General features: G+C 36.3%; 1 protein-coding gene across 2 annotated transcripts in view; it reads right to left on the reverse strand.

Annotated features, from left to right (window-relative positions):
• Nucleotides 1-8933: 8933 nt before the first annotated feature.
• The window catches only part of PARN (poly(A)-specific ribonuclease), a gene marked incomplete at its 3' end in the record, with an annotated part of 58638 nt that continues 52793 nt past the window's right edge, over nt 8934-14778 (reverse strand). Inside the window, exons 20-21 of one of the 2 annotated variants that reach the window (XM_082006943.1) lie at nt 11678-11871; nt 8934-8986 (exon numbers count right to left, since the gene is read on the reverse strand). In XM_082006943.1, the coding sequence (XP_081863069.1) occupies nt 8934-8986; nt 11678-11871 (247 nt within the window). Of the gene's footprint in view, nt 8987-11677; nt 11932-14778 lie in introns of both variants that reach the window. The other variant, XM_082006942.1, reaches the window with a different exon arrangement.

The raw sequence follows: 14778 nt of genomic DNA on the forward strand, positions 1-14778 counted from the left end.
AGTGATCTAAGTAAGGCTCTTCTAATCTACAGAGTAAACATGTATGTCTGTTATGTTCAGAATATACAGAGCAAGAGCAGCAATGGAAAAAATGTAAAAGCTAATGCAAGAGTCCTGCAAATTTCTCTCATCTACTAAAAGCCACTGCATTTACATCTCACTACAGTAAACATTTTTGCTTTTTGTTTATCTAGGTTAGACTATATTAAAACTTGGAAAGCAATTCACTTTTCCTTAGATGAAACTTGAAAAATCATCTGACAATTTTGCCAGATACAACCCTAAATCCATCTGAAATGCAATAGATTTTACCATTAAAAAAAAAAAAAGACAAAAAAACAAGTTTCCTGAACATGAGTTAGCTAGCACTTCAGTTACTCAGAATACTAGACAAGTATCAGCTTCCTGCTATTTTTTCCCAGAAGTTTCTACAGTTGGACTGCTAGCAAATATAACTTCAGTCAGATTTATAGGCCAAAAACATCATTTACTCTGTTCTGTTTCCCACAGTATTGAGATGCCAATGCTTGGCCTTATTCTTCCTGTTCGTATCACATACACATTTGATTGCAATCATCAGATACTTACATTTAGAGCTAGGCAACAGAGTTTCATATTTTATTTTCTGTATTTTATTGTGCCTTGCAATACAATCAAGTCCCCACCCCCAAAACCAAAAGCCAGAATGGAATAGAAATTGAATATTCTGTTCAAAGACGACTGTTAAGACAAACATGTCTTCTTCTAGTGATTCCTCTCTCCCCAAAACATGGTTACACCCTCAGTAATTATCTTTAAACCAAAAAATTAACAAGGAAACTGAAAAACCTAGAGTATATATACAATTTTCCAGTGCTCTCTCAAAGAAACATACAGATAGTAAACTTAGCATAAACACTCAATAAGAAAATATTGCTCACTTTTACAAACTGAAATTAAATCAGTAAGTGAGGTGTTCAGGTTCTTATTAAGAATGTACAAAGAAGCACGGAAAGGGATTTGTATAATACAAACTGTTTGGTTCTTTCATCTTCCAATATCTTTATTTGACTAAATGTTTGCATATTGTTTATCACCATAAAACGATGTAGATACTTTCTAAAGATTTGCAATACAAATACCACTCTATTGTCATTTAAGAGAAGAGCTATGGGAAATAAGTAGTAACCGTAAAGCTGCTTAGACTTTTACATGCATGTGAACAGTTACAGAACACATGAGTCACTATGTATTAACTGCCCCTAACAAGGACAAGACACCTAAGCAGAAGGAATGATTCTGCTCCAGTGTAGAACATCTATATCCTACAGTCCAGTTGAGTATTCAACACTTACAGGTAGTATTAATATAGTTGCATGTTGTACAACAAAACATTTTACCTTTTATTTTCTCAATCCAGTGTCACATTTAAATCTTCACTAGTCTTTTCCTTGTCAAAGGGCATCACCTAACACTGCCTACATGAGCTCTTATTTGTACAAGCCTTTTCAGTTCTATTTAAGAAATACTAAGTGTGCAGACATACTGAACACTATTCTATCAACTAATTAAACTTCTCATCTTTACTGGTATCCTTTGTCCATTTTCTTTTAGTATGTTTTAGGATTTTTTAGGTTTTGGGTTAGCTCTTCAGCCTCCAAGGAAAAAAAACTCTTATAGTTTGCTCTAGCTTTTCTAATGTTTGACAACGTACTGTTCTTCAGGCTGTTATATGAGCTGTTTGCTTTTTAAGATACTGGAACACATGTATAAAAGGTTCTAGCTCTTGCCTGGAACACACATACCCTAAGATTATGTATCATATACACACAAAGAAACCAGACAAGTTCTCTTCTAAAAACACAGACTGGAGTCTGTGCACTCATCAAGTCTTTGAAAATTGTCAGACTGTAACTGGGAATCCTCTCATAACACTGTATCCTTTTTTTGCCATGAAAAATCATGGACTTCCCTCAGAAAAGTGCTATTTTATACTGTTACTTATTAGACTTATACGTTGGAGCATTAATTTTAGAAGTATCTCTCTTACAGATTCCTTCCAAGGTGAAAAAAGAGTTCCACCTTGCTAACCTTAGAGTACTGCTAGTATGGAAATATATTAAATTGAGCATCACTCTATTCTTTAGTCTTTTTATATACCCAAACAGTTTCTTAAAGTTTGTAGCTGCCATTTTAAGGTTTTTAAGATAAGCTACATTAAATTTAGATTTTAGTATGAGTTAGTACTCACACTCAATCAGCGTATTACTACTGTCATCACCAGTATTTAAAAATGTCTTTTCAGAGTAGTTGTAAGGAAAATAAGTATTTGTTAAAACTGTCAGTTTAAAATATTGTTTCATATTTAGTTTATATTTAGTCTAATATTCTCGCTTTTTCCCTCAAAAAAAAAAAGCAAGGCACAACAAGACTAAAGGGTACTAAACAAGTAATTCTGCCTCTGAATCTCCACTTCACTTTAGGCACATCCTTTATCAGACTTATTATTCAACTAATGATCTGTTAATGCAGTGTTCCTTTCTGTACACTTGGCTTTGTTTTTCAACAACAGGACTATGTTTACATTTACATATAGTTTATCGGATAATAAAGTTCTGAGCTGAAGGCCTTTGAATGGGGGCATGATGATAATATTTGGTGGTTTGTATCTGATGTACTACACATATATTGCCTTAGGACAGGTTGGTGGTTTGTTGCGAGGGGAGCGGTGGTGGTTTGTGTCTGCAGACAAAGGTCAAAAATCTCCTGGACAGGACTATTTTGCTGACATGTGAGGAGATGATGCACAGGAAGAAAAGGTTGTTCTGTTCAAACCTACCAAGTGCTTACCTCAAATTTCATGGTAGATATGTATTAGATGATCAATTAGATGTTAAATTCCTGTTCTTGGACATTATTCAAACCAAAGGTGAGTCTCAAGCATTCCTCTGTGCATTAGAAATTATTATTAAGATGTTATAAACCCTGTAGAACTTTAAAGAGTTACACCCTTTAAGAGGCCAAAGAATTCACTGCAATTAAGAAACTTATTAGAGGGGAATATTAAACATTCCAAGCAGCACCTCATTTAACTCCTAAAATTTACCAGTACAAACATTTCCCATTAATTTCTCCACAGACTAATCATTTAGCACCACCATAACCATTCCTCAATCTAATTCAGTAACAACAATTACTTAGAAAACCCAGGCTAGTATGGTATAAACTAGTGGAAAGGTTTATTAGTCTACATGCAAGGGACTCTGGGTGAGGTGAAATTCTCTGGTAAATCATGTCTTTGTTACTTTGTGGTGCTTAGTTGCCGGCTGGGGTTAAACCACAACTGCATTATTAGTTCAAAATAACATGCTCATCGTAGGACCAGACAATTGAATTATTGTTTCCATTTTCAGCAATTCTACACTACTGTAGTAAAAAGCTTCTATTGATAACTGGCACCTTCTCAACAGTACATAACTGAAGTTAAATCCAGCATATGAGAGAATTAAAAGGGAAGGTTGAAGTGCAGACTTTTTCCAAATAATATGGATGGCAAATTTTAAATTATCATGGAATTTTTAGCAAATATGTATCAGTTATTTATTGCGAATGTGGCAAGCAACTTCCCCTAATGCAAGAATTTGAAATGGAAGACTTACAGACCTGCATACTGCACATGCTCGGAGCAGACTTATTTTTGAAGAGTAAGAAGCAGCCCATAATAAATTCATCTAACTTCTAATTTAAAAGAAAAAATTTTAAAAAAATCAACCAACAAACCCAGAAAAGATAATTGAGTATATACAAGGAACTAAACATGTTCAGTCTTCCCTGAACATTCTAAGTTTAAAATCACATTTGAAAAAGTCAAAGATACTCAAGCTAAAAGTTAAAACATATATATGTACATATTGGCAAACACTTAGACTCATTACTGAGAGAAAATTCTTCAATGAGTCTTTACAATCAAACAAAATAGCCATTCTTACCACAGTAACAGTGCAGGTTTTTTGAGACTTAATGTAAGGAATTGTCAACTTAAAGCTGATTACTTCAAATTCAGCCTTTGAAGACAATTGTATTTTCAGTTATTTGGTGGGTTGTAAACAGATCACAGATTAGGATGCAACTGGCTTGGCACAGCCACAAACTCCAGATTTTCACGTTCAACTGCATACTAATACCAATCACATCATAGGATCACTCTGGTAATAAAGCAGAAAATTGTTTGCAAGAACTTGCAGACTATAGACTGCTGATGTACAAATACAACTATCAGTCATTTTTAAGAAATTAATATAAGGGTAGGGAAATCTAACTTTTCCCAGTTTGGCTGAATGTTTCCTATATTACATTTATGAATAGATACGTTCCATATGAGTTCATCTTGAGCTGGGACTGACCCATGATCTGCTATAGTGCTCATGGAAGCACATGGATGCCAATAATGATTCTGCTGGAAAAAAAAAAATTAAAGGAGCTTCATGCATGCCTATTAAAGCAAAAAGAACATCTTAATTGTGAGTATAATGACCCTATAAATCCCAGCCTACTGGGATTTATTTGCTCCTCACCCAGTGAAAGTGTTGCGGTATTTCTGTAAAGCACACAGGTAATGTTAGCTTAGTGTAAGTTTAGAGCTTACAGGCAAGTAAGTGTTTATTCATTTACTAAACGTACTGTGGAGTAACTTGAGGAATCTTCTTCAATGTACACATCTGGTCAGCTGGCAATAGTCTAAAGACTTCAGAAGCCAAGAACTTTTGATTAACAGGAGTCTTGTGTATGCTCTGAAGCTCAATTGCAGAGGACATTTTTGTCTGCATTATGTTTAACATGATTTAAAGATACAGAACATATTCAGAGTACCAGACATTTTTCTGGGCACCACGACAGAACTCCAAGATTTAAAGAAAGAAAGAGTTACAACATTTATTTATTTTCCTAAAGCCACCAGAAGTTTTTGCTTTCTACCTCTCTGTTTCTCCACTGGATGGATAGTTAAATTTAGTCCTGCATCTAAATCATTTGAAGACTTTAGGTTTTTACTTGAAACCATAAGCTCAAAACTGAGACCAAGAACAGGTTATGGCACTCCCAGCAATCTTAATTTTACATGGGATAGTTCACTCTCCCTTAGTCTTCATTCCCTTACCTGTCCCTGTCCAACTTCATGCTACAGAGACACACTCTTCCCATTTACTCTACACAACACAATTACCTTTTTCTCCATGTTTCTTGTCTACGAGCAACTTCCTATACTACGTGCTGTCAATCCTGTGCATTCCGACACATTAATACTTCTCACCCATAAATGCTTGAGATGGATTTGAAAATTATTAGCTTAAATAAGTTTAATCTTTCTTTCTGATGAAAAAAATGAAGCGCTCAATCACCATTGATAAATTATCATGGTCAAGTTTCAGTCAAATAAACACATTGTTATTCCTCTGAAGAGGCAGGATTTCAGCCCACCTACCTCATTCACCTTTTGAGATAGACTTTCCCCATGTTCTCCACGCCATTTCTTCAGTTCGTCTCACATTCAGGTCTACACTCTGAGTTCTCATCTTTTCACCTCAACGTTATTCCCAAAATTCCCTCATTTTCTCAAGGAAACGCCGCATTTTCTTCAACCCCTACTTCCAGCACATCTATTGTTGTTTGTTGCTTCTAACATCCTCCTTAGCGTCCCTCCTCCCCGACCCTCAGGAGGCTCCCAACTCCCTCACCCTCACAGCCAACGGTGAAGGACAGGCCACTTCTCACCACAAGCAAGGACAACCTTCCACAGGACACGCATAGTTACAGGAAAGCCCCCGGCCATTTGCTGAAGAAAATCTTTCACTTCAGTACTACTAACAGCAAGGTAATACTGGCAGTTTCGCACAGTTGGAAGGCAGAAATGAGAACCCTAAAGGCGGCTGCAGCCCCTGGCTGCCCTCGGCCCGGCCCGGCGCCGCGAGGCGCGGCGGGAAGCTGCCTCACCACCGCCCGCCCGGCCCCGCGGGGAGACGGGGGGGAGGGCGGGCCGCGCCGCGGCCGCCCCCACCCGCCAAGAGAAACCAGAGGGACAGCAGAGGGTCCTCCCGCGCCGGCGCAACCGTGCAGGACACCGAACTAGGAGCAGCCATCGCTGCTCTTCCAAACAGAAAGCAAAACAGCAGCTCTAAAATGGAACAGATCCGCGGGTTCTCCCCTCCTCCAGGGAGAAAAAGGGAATAAAGGGTAAAAAATAAAAAAATTTCAAAGTATTATACAGCTGCATCTGACTTTTTACTGGGCCAAAACATAGCCTCTCTGCAACTTACCAGCTATCCCAGCTCCACGACGAAGCAGCCAGACCAATGCCTCGCCATACCTCTGGAGTCGAGTAACAGCACAATAAAACCCCCGGAGATCAAGACCCAGGAATCTCCACATTCATGAAGACTAGTGATGACAGCTTTGTTTTTCAGAAACAAATGCTGTAAAGATCGGAATTCTATGCACATATTTTAAACATACATTAGGAAACAAATGTGGATCTAATTTAAGCTGCTACATTCTTTCCCTTCTAGAATCAATGATTTCATTTAAAACGAAGGTTAGTGTACCAAACCCCAGAGAACAACGAGGCAGATGCGGTATCACTGGGGCCAGTTCCTTCTTCGGACATCACCTGTCACTGACCCCTGAGAGTTCTCCACCCAAATTTAGGATTAGAAACATGGTAACCCTGCATCCAGCCACGTCACTAGTCACCGAGGTGTTAACCGGTAAAATCAAACACATATCAGGACTCGAAAATGGCACACTGCGATTTTCTTAGGAGGTATTAATTACAGGTAGAGATAAATAACGTGCTGCTCCTCAAAATGACAATTCGGGAGGGGAGAAGGGTAGAAATAGTGGGAATATCTATTAATCTTTGTAGTTTAGAGAAGGATATACATGGCCTACTCTGAAGAAACAAGTTTTTAAGGGGTTTTATTGTAATGCAATTAAGAGTTGTATTTTCCCTGTGGGTATGTAAGTGTTACTATTCAGGAGTGAAGTCAGTACCATAAAGAACTTAACAGCCTCAGGGTAAAGACTCCAGGTGGATTCTCTGCAACAGTGTGGGCCTCTATAGCTCTTGGGCAGAGACTTCCTTGCCTCTCAACCTATGCTTCTGACAATTCCTTTAAATGCGTTTGTATCCTTTTGACATCATGACTCTAAGCTCCCTCCCAAATAATCATGTTATGCCAGTTCTTTAGGATACATAGTTAAGAACAGACACCCCCCCCCCCATTTGGAAAGTACATCATATAAGTTACCTGAATCATCTCCATAAGAGAATTTTTCTTTAAGTGTTGCATATATTCTGAAAACTAAATTTGCAGTTCCTTTGTAGGTTTAGATACTCAAGATAAAAGTGATTTTTAAGTATTTACTCCTAAGGTCACGAGTCTGAGAAGAAAAGTCTCTGGATCCTTGAGAGCAGAAGGGTTCGGGTACTGATCTCCCCTTGCATCACTAACACCACTGTCTTCTTTCCCACATTTTAGTGTGAGAATGTGATGATACGGCTGTTATTAAAAAACCAAGTTAATTATACTACTCCTGGTAGTATTCCAAGGTTAGAAATAAAGCTTTTCACACATTTCACAGCTTTAAATTATTTCCCCTTTTGCAATGCAGGTTCAAGATAGCTCTCACAATCATTTAAAACACAACAAATTTTGGCATACCTTCAAACAGGTTATTGCATTGTTTAAATGACAGTGGCTCCTGCTCTAATGTAAATACAATCTGATGAAGCCTTCCTAATCTTCCACTCTTCCACAGCAACGGATTTAAACTTGCCGATTTGCAGAACCTCTTCTCTTTGCCTCCCTCCAAGGGAAAAGCACAGCGATTTAAATCTTATGACAACAGGCTTGCTTTTCTTGGTTACCTTTCACAAATATCTTGAAAGGAGTCCATGGACCAAAAAGGTCCTACTAAACACAGGCTGACAAAAAAATTGTTATATTATGAAGAAAAAAGGAGAGTTCACTAAAAACATTTCAGAAGCTAATAAATAAAACAAAAACAGTTCCTAAGAAAATGTCTTTAATTTCATTTTATGGAAATACATCTTTTGTTTTTATTTCCATGATACAAAAATGTTAAATATCAAACATTTTCTGAAATCTACCAATGCAGATCCTTTTTTAAACAAATAAAGGGCTGGTGTAGTTAGCAGGTTTGTCACAGGTACCAAAAAACATTTTTACAAAACCCCCACAAACTGAGGAAGAAGAAGGGAAGAAATAGATCAAGACTTAAGAGTGAAAACAGCAACAAGACATGAAAACAAAGAAAAACTACATCCCACCAGGAAATTAATGTTTGAGAAACTTATAAGTTACAGTTTTTTGAAAGGATAAGGTAGTTGTAAAGTTGGAATTTACATGAATACTGGCAGCAGAGAGGGTGGGGGATAGAGAATGGAAAACTAAAAAAAAGATTTCCAGATCAAGTAACTGTAGAAAGCAATATGCAAACCTGCAGTTCTACCTGTTTCAAGAATGCTGACAGCATATTGATAATGCCTGAAAAAAATTGCTAGATTAGGAGATTTGTGGTAACTCCCCTCAAGCATAGGAAACAGCCTCGCATGAAATCATAGTGCCAGTTCTTTTTGTACATTTCATAGCCAGCATGCCAAAGTAGGTGACCAAAATACATTTAGTCTTGCTTCTTAAATCTAACATCATTTATGACAGCAAGGATTTCACATGATCAACAACGAATCATATGCTAGTTAATATACACACAAGTAAAACCGACAGCGATTGTTCAATAAACAGTTTAAAATAATTAAACTGATTTTCAGGACACATACTGCTTTGTTAACACCACTTTATTTAAATAAAGTATGGCTTCCAAGAGGTGTATTCTCACAACTGCTTTCAATTAATTCCACTTGTTAAGGCAGTTGTTTCCTACCATGTTTCAGGGACTTCAAAAATTCCAGCAGAACTAGCTGTGAGTCTTCCTAAAAGACAGAGTCACAAAACAATATATTAAAGACTTCAATATACAAACACTGACAAGAATAGAAATTAAATCAAGAATCTTTTTGTTTTTTCAGAGAACACGAAGACATATTTTCTCCTCTAAAGAGAGACACTAAATACATTACCGGCAAGTCAATATTTACAAAGCGAAACCAAGAGATTGTTTATGAGTAGGCACTAAAAAAAAAAAAGTTAATGTCAAGTTTCTCAACCAAATGGTAAATATTATATCTTGCAATTAACGAATACTTTTAATTCAAGTAATTAATTTTGGTTTTGCAATAACTGGGATGATAAAATTAAATAATACTATTTTCCCAAGTGTACTTGCAGTTATTCTTGTTTAATGCAGTTAAGACAGTGAAGAATATTTCTAGCCTAAATTAATTGGAGAAGATGAATCACACTAACACTGATAATGTATGTTTCCATAATGCCAAATACAGAGCATGAATTTTATACTTGGAATTACAGTAGACAGTCTTGTAATTTTGCACATGTTTGCATGGCCCAATTGCCCTGTTGAGCTACAAGAAGAATGCAATTTCCAAGCTCAGCTTTTGAATCAGCTAAGAAAGATTTTACTCTACCAAATCAGGAGAAAGGATGCTTCATATACAATACCACTTTCTGGATAAAAGTGAGTAGAGCAGATTGAAATGAAGTTTTAACTATTAATATTATTTTAATATAGTCTAATCAATTTTTGCAACAAATTACTAACAAAAGCTGAAATAGAATCAACAATAAATAGATCAATAAAATATTTTGAGGTTTAAATTCATGTGACCTAATGTTATTTTTGTACGGGCTGCAATAACTCACACAACATAGCAAAAATATCAGGTAAAACCATCATCTGATTGTCGCCTGCCTGAGGTTAGTCAGACCTACAGTTCAAAGTACTTTGGCTAAAAAATACGTAAGTATTAAACTCTGCAAAAAAATCCCTTACATCAACCTAGGTGAAGAGTCTTCAACAAAATAAAGAACAGTAAAGGCTACAGTTAAAAACACCACATAGAACATTGCATATACTAATGTATACATAAAAAAAACTTTTTAGAAGACAAAGAGATTATTTGCTGTTATAATTTGTATTAAAAACGCTATTGATTTTTCAAGCATTATATTGTGAGTTCTAAACCAGACTAAAAAAATTTATAAAATACATAACAGAAGAAAGAAAGAAAAAAAATTATCATTTGGGCAAATCCACAGTTTGACACTTTTACAACAAAACACTACTATTTCTTCTACTTTTTAAAATCTGCATCTCCTGAAAGTGAGATTCCTCAAGCTTCAACAACTAGCAGTCCATGAAATGTGAATGATCTGCTCACGGTCCAGTAAGCCCTCCAGATAAGCGAAGGCTTACTCAGAGCATGTGATAAGACGCAAGAACTGCTAAGGGTGACTATGATCCACCAGTCCAAAATATTTGGAAGGGATTTTAAACACACTCACTTTTCCTTACCATCTTGCCAAGTGTTACCAGAAAAAAAAACCCACAGCTAAGTGATCCATAAATGCAAAGCACCCAAAAAGCTAAAAGGGTCTGTATAAGTTTAAAAGTCCAGTAGATCAGCACTTGTCTGGCAGCTTACTCCTTCGTTGAGTTGTCTCAAAGTCAACACATTCTCAAGAAACGTTCCAGAGAGGAAAGGGTTTCAGTAGAGTTGCAGCCTGGTTATTAATACCAGGGGATGTAAAGCAGCAGTCTGACTGGGTCAAACTGCACTCAACCTAAAACAGCATTGTGGCAAGCCCTGTGCCACAAGAGTGGTAAGGGCCAGGCAGGCAGACTGTCAAAGTTTTGGCTTAACTTTAGAGGTTAATAATATTCTGACCCGACTGAGACATTCCATTGTTTTCTCAACTTGAAGAAATATCTTATCTCAAAAATAACTGTAAATAAGGGATGTTACTGCAATATTATCAGGATATATAGTCTTCAAGTGCTCATTAAAAGGGCACATATATTAGCTTTCAGGGCTGCAGGCAGTTTTATTAAAACTGGACTCATTTGCAAGCAACAGAGGTTGTCTAGTGACACACATCTGTCAGGTCAAGCTATGTGCATTCAAGTATGCTATGACTCCATCCAATCAAGCTTACAGGAACATGTCCACATTAAGTTAACCTTACATTTTGTGATAAAGTATTGGATTAATAGGGAAATCTACTCTAGAATCCTACTTGAAGAATTCCTTCAATTTTGCTTATGATAGGCAAAACACATTAGGTAACCTTAACTAGAAAGTCACATTAAGAAATATGACCAAAAAAAAAAAAAAGAAAAAAAGAGATTAAGAATAGCTAAAAATATTCCTTAGTTTAAGGAAGAAAGTAAGCAAGTAAGAAATCAACTACATCGTGCTTCCTTTGGTTGGTCTCAGGTGAGGTTTTGTTTGTTTGTGGGTTGTGTTTTTTTTGTTTTGGGGTGGAGGTTATTTATGCAGGGTTTTGTTTTTTGTTTAAAATTTTTCTATGATGCAATCTTCAGTTTAAAGAACTTTCCTGGACTTCTGTGAATGTAATGGAGTTAGTCACTGTTGTAAGTTATTTTGCAGAAAGTTAAGACATTCATGACAACAACTTCAATTCTGTTCAGCCCTAGTGTAGTTGCAAACAGAATAGAAAACCATACGCACAAACACTGTGCTTACCTGCTGGAACTTGTTCTGTCTTGATCTTTTTGAACTTTTTGGCTCTCTTCTTACCATCTGGAAGAGACTCTGCACAGGAGTCTGTCTGATTATATTCTGGATCTTGGCCTTCTCCCTCTTCCATATCATCAGAACCAGTTTCTTCCTGAATAGGACTCATGCTTCTCTTTCCCACTGTACTGGTACCTGTAAAACTGAAATGTAGAATAAATATGATTATGAACAAGTCAAGAATAACTATTACATAGGTACATCTGTTTAATGCTTATGAAGGTAGTAGAATAAACTGTAGTAAGTGGTGTACCATGAAATTACATTATCCAGAAGATCTGACTTAACTATAAAATGCCATAAATTGTCAATCTAAACCAATCTTATGTAAATAAAGGTATTCATTCTTTGTACGATAGATGTCTCGGGCTTAGCTGCTATTCTGAGGAGATCACTCAATTCAAATATCCCTGCTTAGTTTTAATTTTTACTCTCTTAGTTATGAAAGCTCTTGTAAAGCATTCTCAACAGACAATACATTTTATACAACTGTTAAGCCTCAAACACACATCTTGATATTGAAGGATCCTACATGCTAACTTCATCCTCTCTCCTGGAACTATATGAAGTTTTGAAAGCGTTTCTATTATATAAAGGTAGAGAAAACCATCAAGCTCCATATAATAAACTTTAAATTAGGCCTTAAAGTGAAGAGTCCTACCATCCAACAGGCTGATAAAATAAAAAGCACGAAAAATGGCATGCTCATGTCATAGGTAGTATTTGAAAGAAGCCTGACTAATACAGTATGAAGATGAACTTGGAGCTCCATTTCATTCAGTATGCATTGAAATAACACTGCATAGATTTTCATTTAACTGGAATGCTATTGTAAAGTTTCCTTGAAAGACAAATGACAATATTAAAATCAAATTAGCATGAGTATAAGAAAGATGCAGTAGCAAAAGGGGCTAATTAAAAAGTAGTTCCCATTACAAACTTCTAGATATGTGAATATCAGCTACTAAAATGTCTATTTTAATGGTCTTTTAGAACAACCAATTAAAAAAGGTAGCTTTATACTTACAAACCTTTAGTTTTTCATTAAGAACTACACAAAAGGGCTGTACGCATCTATGCCATGTTCTATTCTTTTTTTTAAATAAAAAATTAATATTGAGTTACAGAACAAAGCTTTACGAGCTATTTTTTTTTTCTTTCTAATCAATAATAGCAGGGAATTACAGTGTTTCAAAAAGCTTTCAGCTAAAGGACTGTTAAATTTGGCTGTATAGTTTTGGCTTTGAAATGGAATTTTTTCAGCTGAACATTTTGCAATTTAAAACAGACTCTTTCTGGGATGTCCAAAGGCAATAAACAAACATGAAACACATGATTACGCCTCATGCTCCTACTTCCACTTTAGGAGCACAGACACCATTTACTTTGATGAATAGCTGGCTTTTCCTCCAAACATTCACACACAGAAGGCCTTCTTGCATGATTTCTTACAAATCATCGTTCTGAGTCACACCGCAACTACCATCAATAAAAAGATACCAGCCAAAAAGCTGGATAGAACTGTTTATCCTACATACACACTTCAGTATTGTAAAACAGGAAAAAACTGGGTTTGGAAAGAAAAAAAGTTTAGTGAAGAAAGAGCATTTAGAAAATGAAAAACTACTTTTTTTTTTTTAAACATTGTTTAGAAAAGTTTGTAAGGATTCTACTTTTGGGAAAGATATTCTGAAAAATACATGAGGAAGAAAAACTCAGGAACCATAAATTATGATCCCAGGATTTCTTAAACATATGAGCAATGGGCTCTTAGAAGCTAACTTGCACTCACTGTAGGAACAAGCTCCCTTTTGAAAGGTGTTATGGCTGAACTTAATTGTTTTCAACTTAGACTCTTGAGAAGTTATTGCAAATGAAGAGAAACAAGTTCTTGACCTTCAGTGCGCACTTAGCTGTGTACCAAAGTACAGAATAAAACTAATTTTAGGCCTTATGTTCTTCCAGCAGATACCTTAAGGAGAAAAAAACCCCAAACAAACCACAAACAAAAAACCAGCAGCACAAAATCCAAATTATATATATTTTATAATCAAGAACTGTTGACTTCTTGCTTTCTCCCAATATATTAATTTCATTCTACATTCATTCATTCATTGCACGGATTCTACATGGCTAAGCGTAGATTTTTTTTCTGTGTCTTACTCTTCTTTGACCTAAAATAAGATTCAAGGACTACAGCAACGTTATTTATTCACTTAGCAATACTGGCAAATCAGAATGGTTGTATATACAAGTTAGAGCACTACTCAGAGCAAAGTTCAGTTTTCTAATTATACCAGCTATTCTGGAATATGTCCATATTTCTGTCTCAATTTCCTCAGTCTGTTGAGAAACAACTAAACAAAGTGGAAGAATGAAACAACAACTAACAGCTATCAGTAATTGTCCGATTCAGATATACTTGCTTAGGTTCCCCAACAGTTTGGATACCTGAACCATTTAGAGACAGAGACTTACACCATCCATTAATAAATGGGGTGCGGGGGGCAGGACACCAAAATACCCCACCAGAACAAAAGCCTACATACATTGCCAGCTGGCAAATCTACTTAGTGAAAACAATATAGCTTTCACATCAGTCAATGATGATGGTAGTTGGGGTTCCAAGCCTCTTCAAGGATGGCAGTTTCCACTAGTCCTCCTTCCCCAACCTCTCCCTTCTGCAGACCTATTTTAATGCCAGCCCACAAGGATGACAAGGATGAATGCCACTGGAGGAAGTTGGTAGAAACAGAAAATCTAGATTTTATTCTCAATTTCTATTCCTATTAAGTACAATCCTAATCAACAAAGAATACAGTATTTTTGTTCCAGCAGTATGACTAGCAACATTAGTACTAAACACAATTTGATGAATCAACAGGATGTGAAGGACATATATATGTCACTCTACTGCCAAAAAGAGCAAGGACTCCACCTGATTAAACTGCCCATAAACTTTGTAATGTCATTTCGGCTCCTAAATAGCAGCAATCCAACTAGTACTATGATAATTATTTTGAAAGAATCAGCAAGTGGAAGGGGGGCAA

The sequence above is a fragment of the Phaethon aethereus genome (assembly GCF_964289735.1).
Source record: "Phaethon aethereus genome assembly, chromosome: 15".
Lineage (NCBI taxonomy): Eukaryota > Metazoa > Chordata > Aves > Phaethontiformes > Phaethontidae > Phaethon > Phaethon aethereus.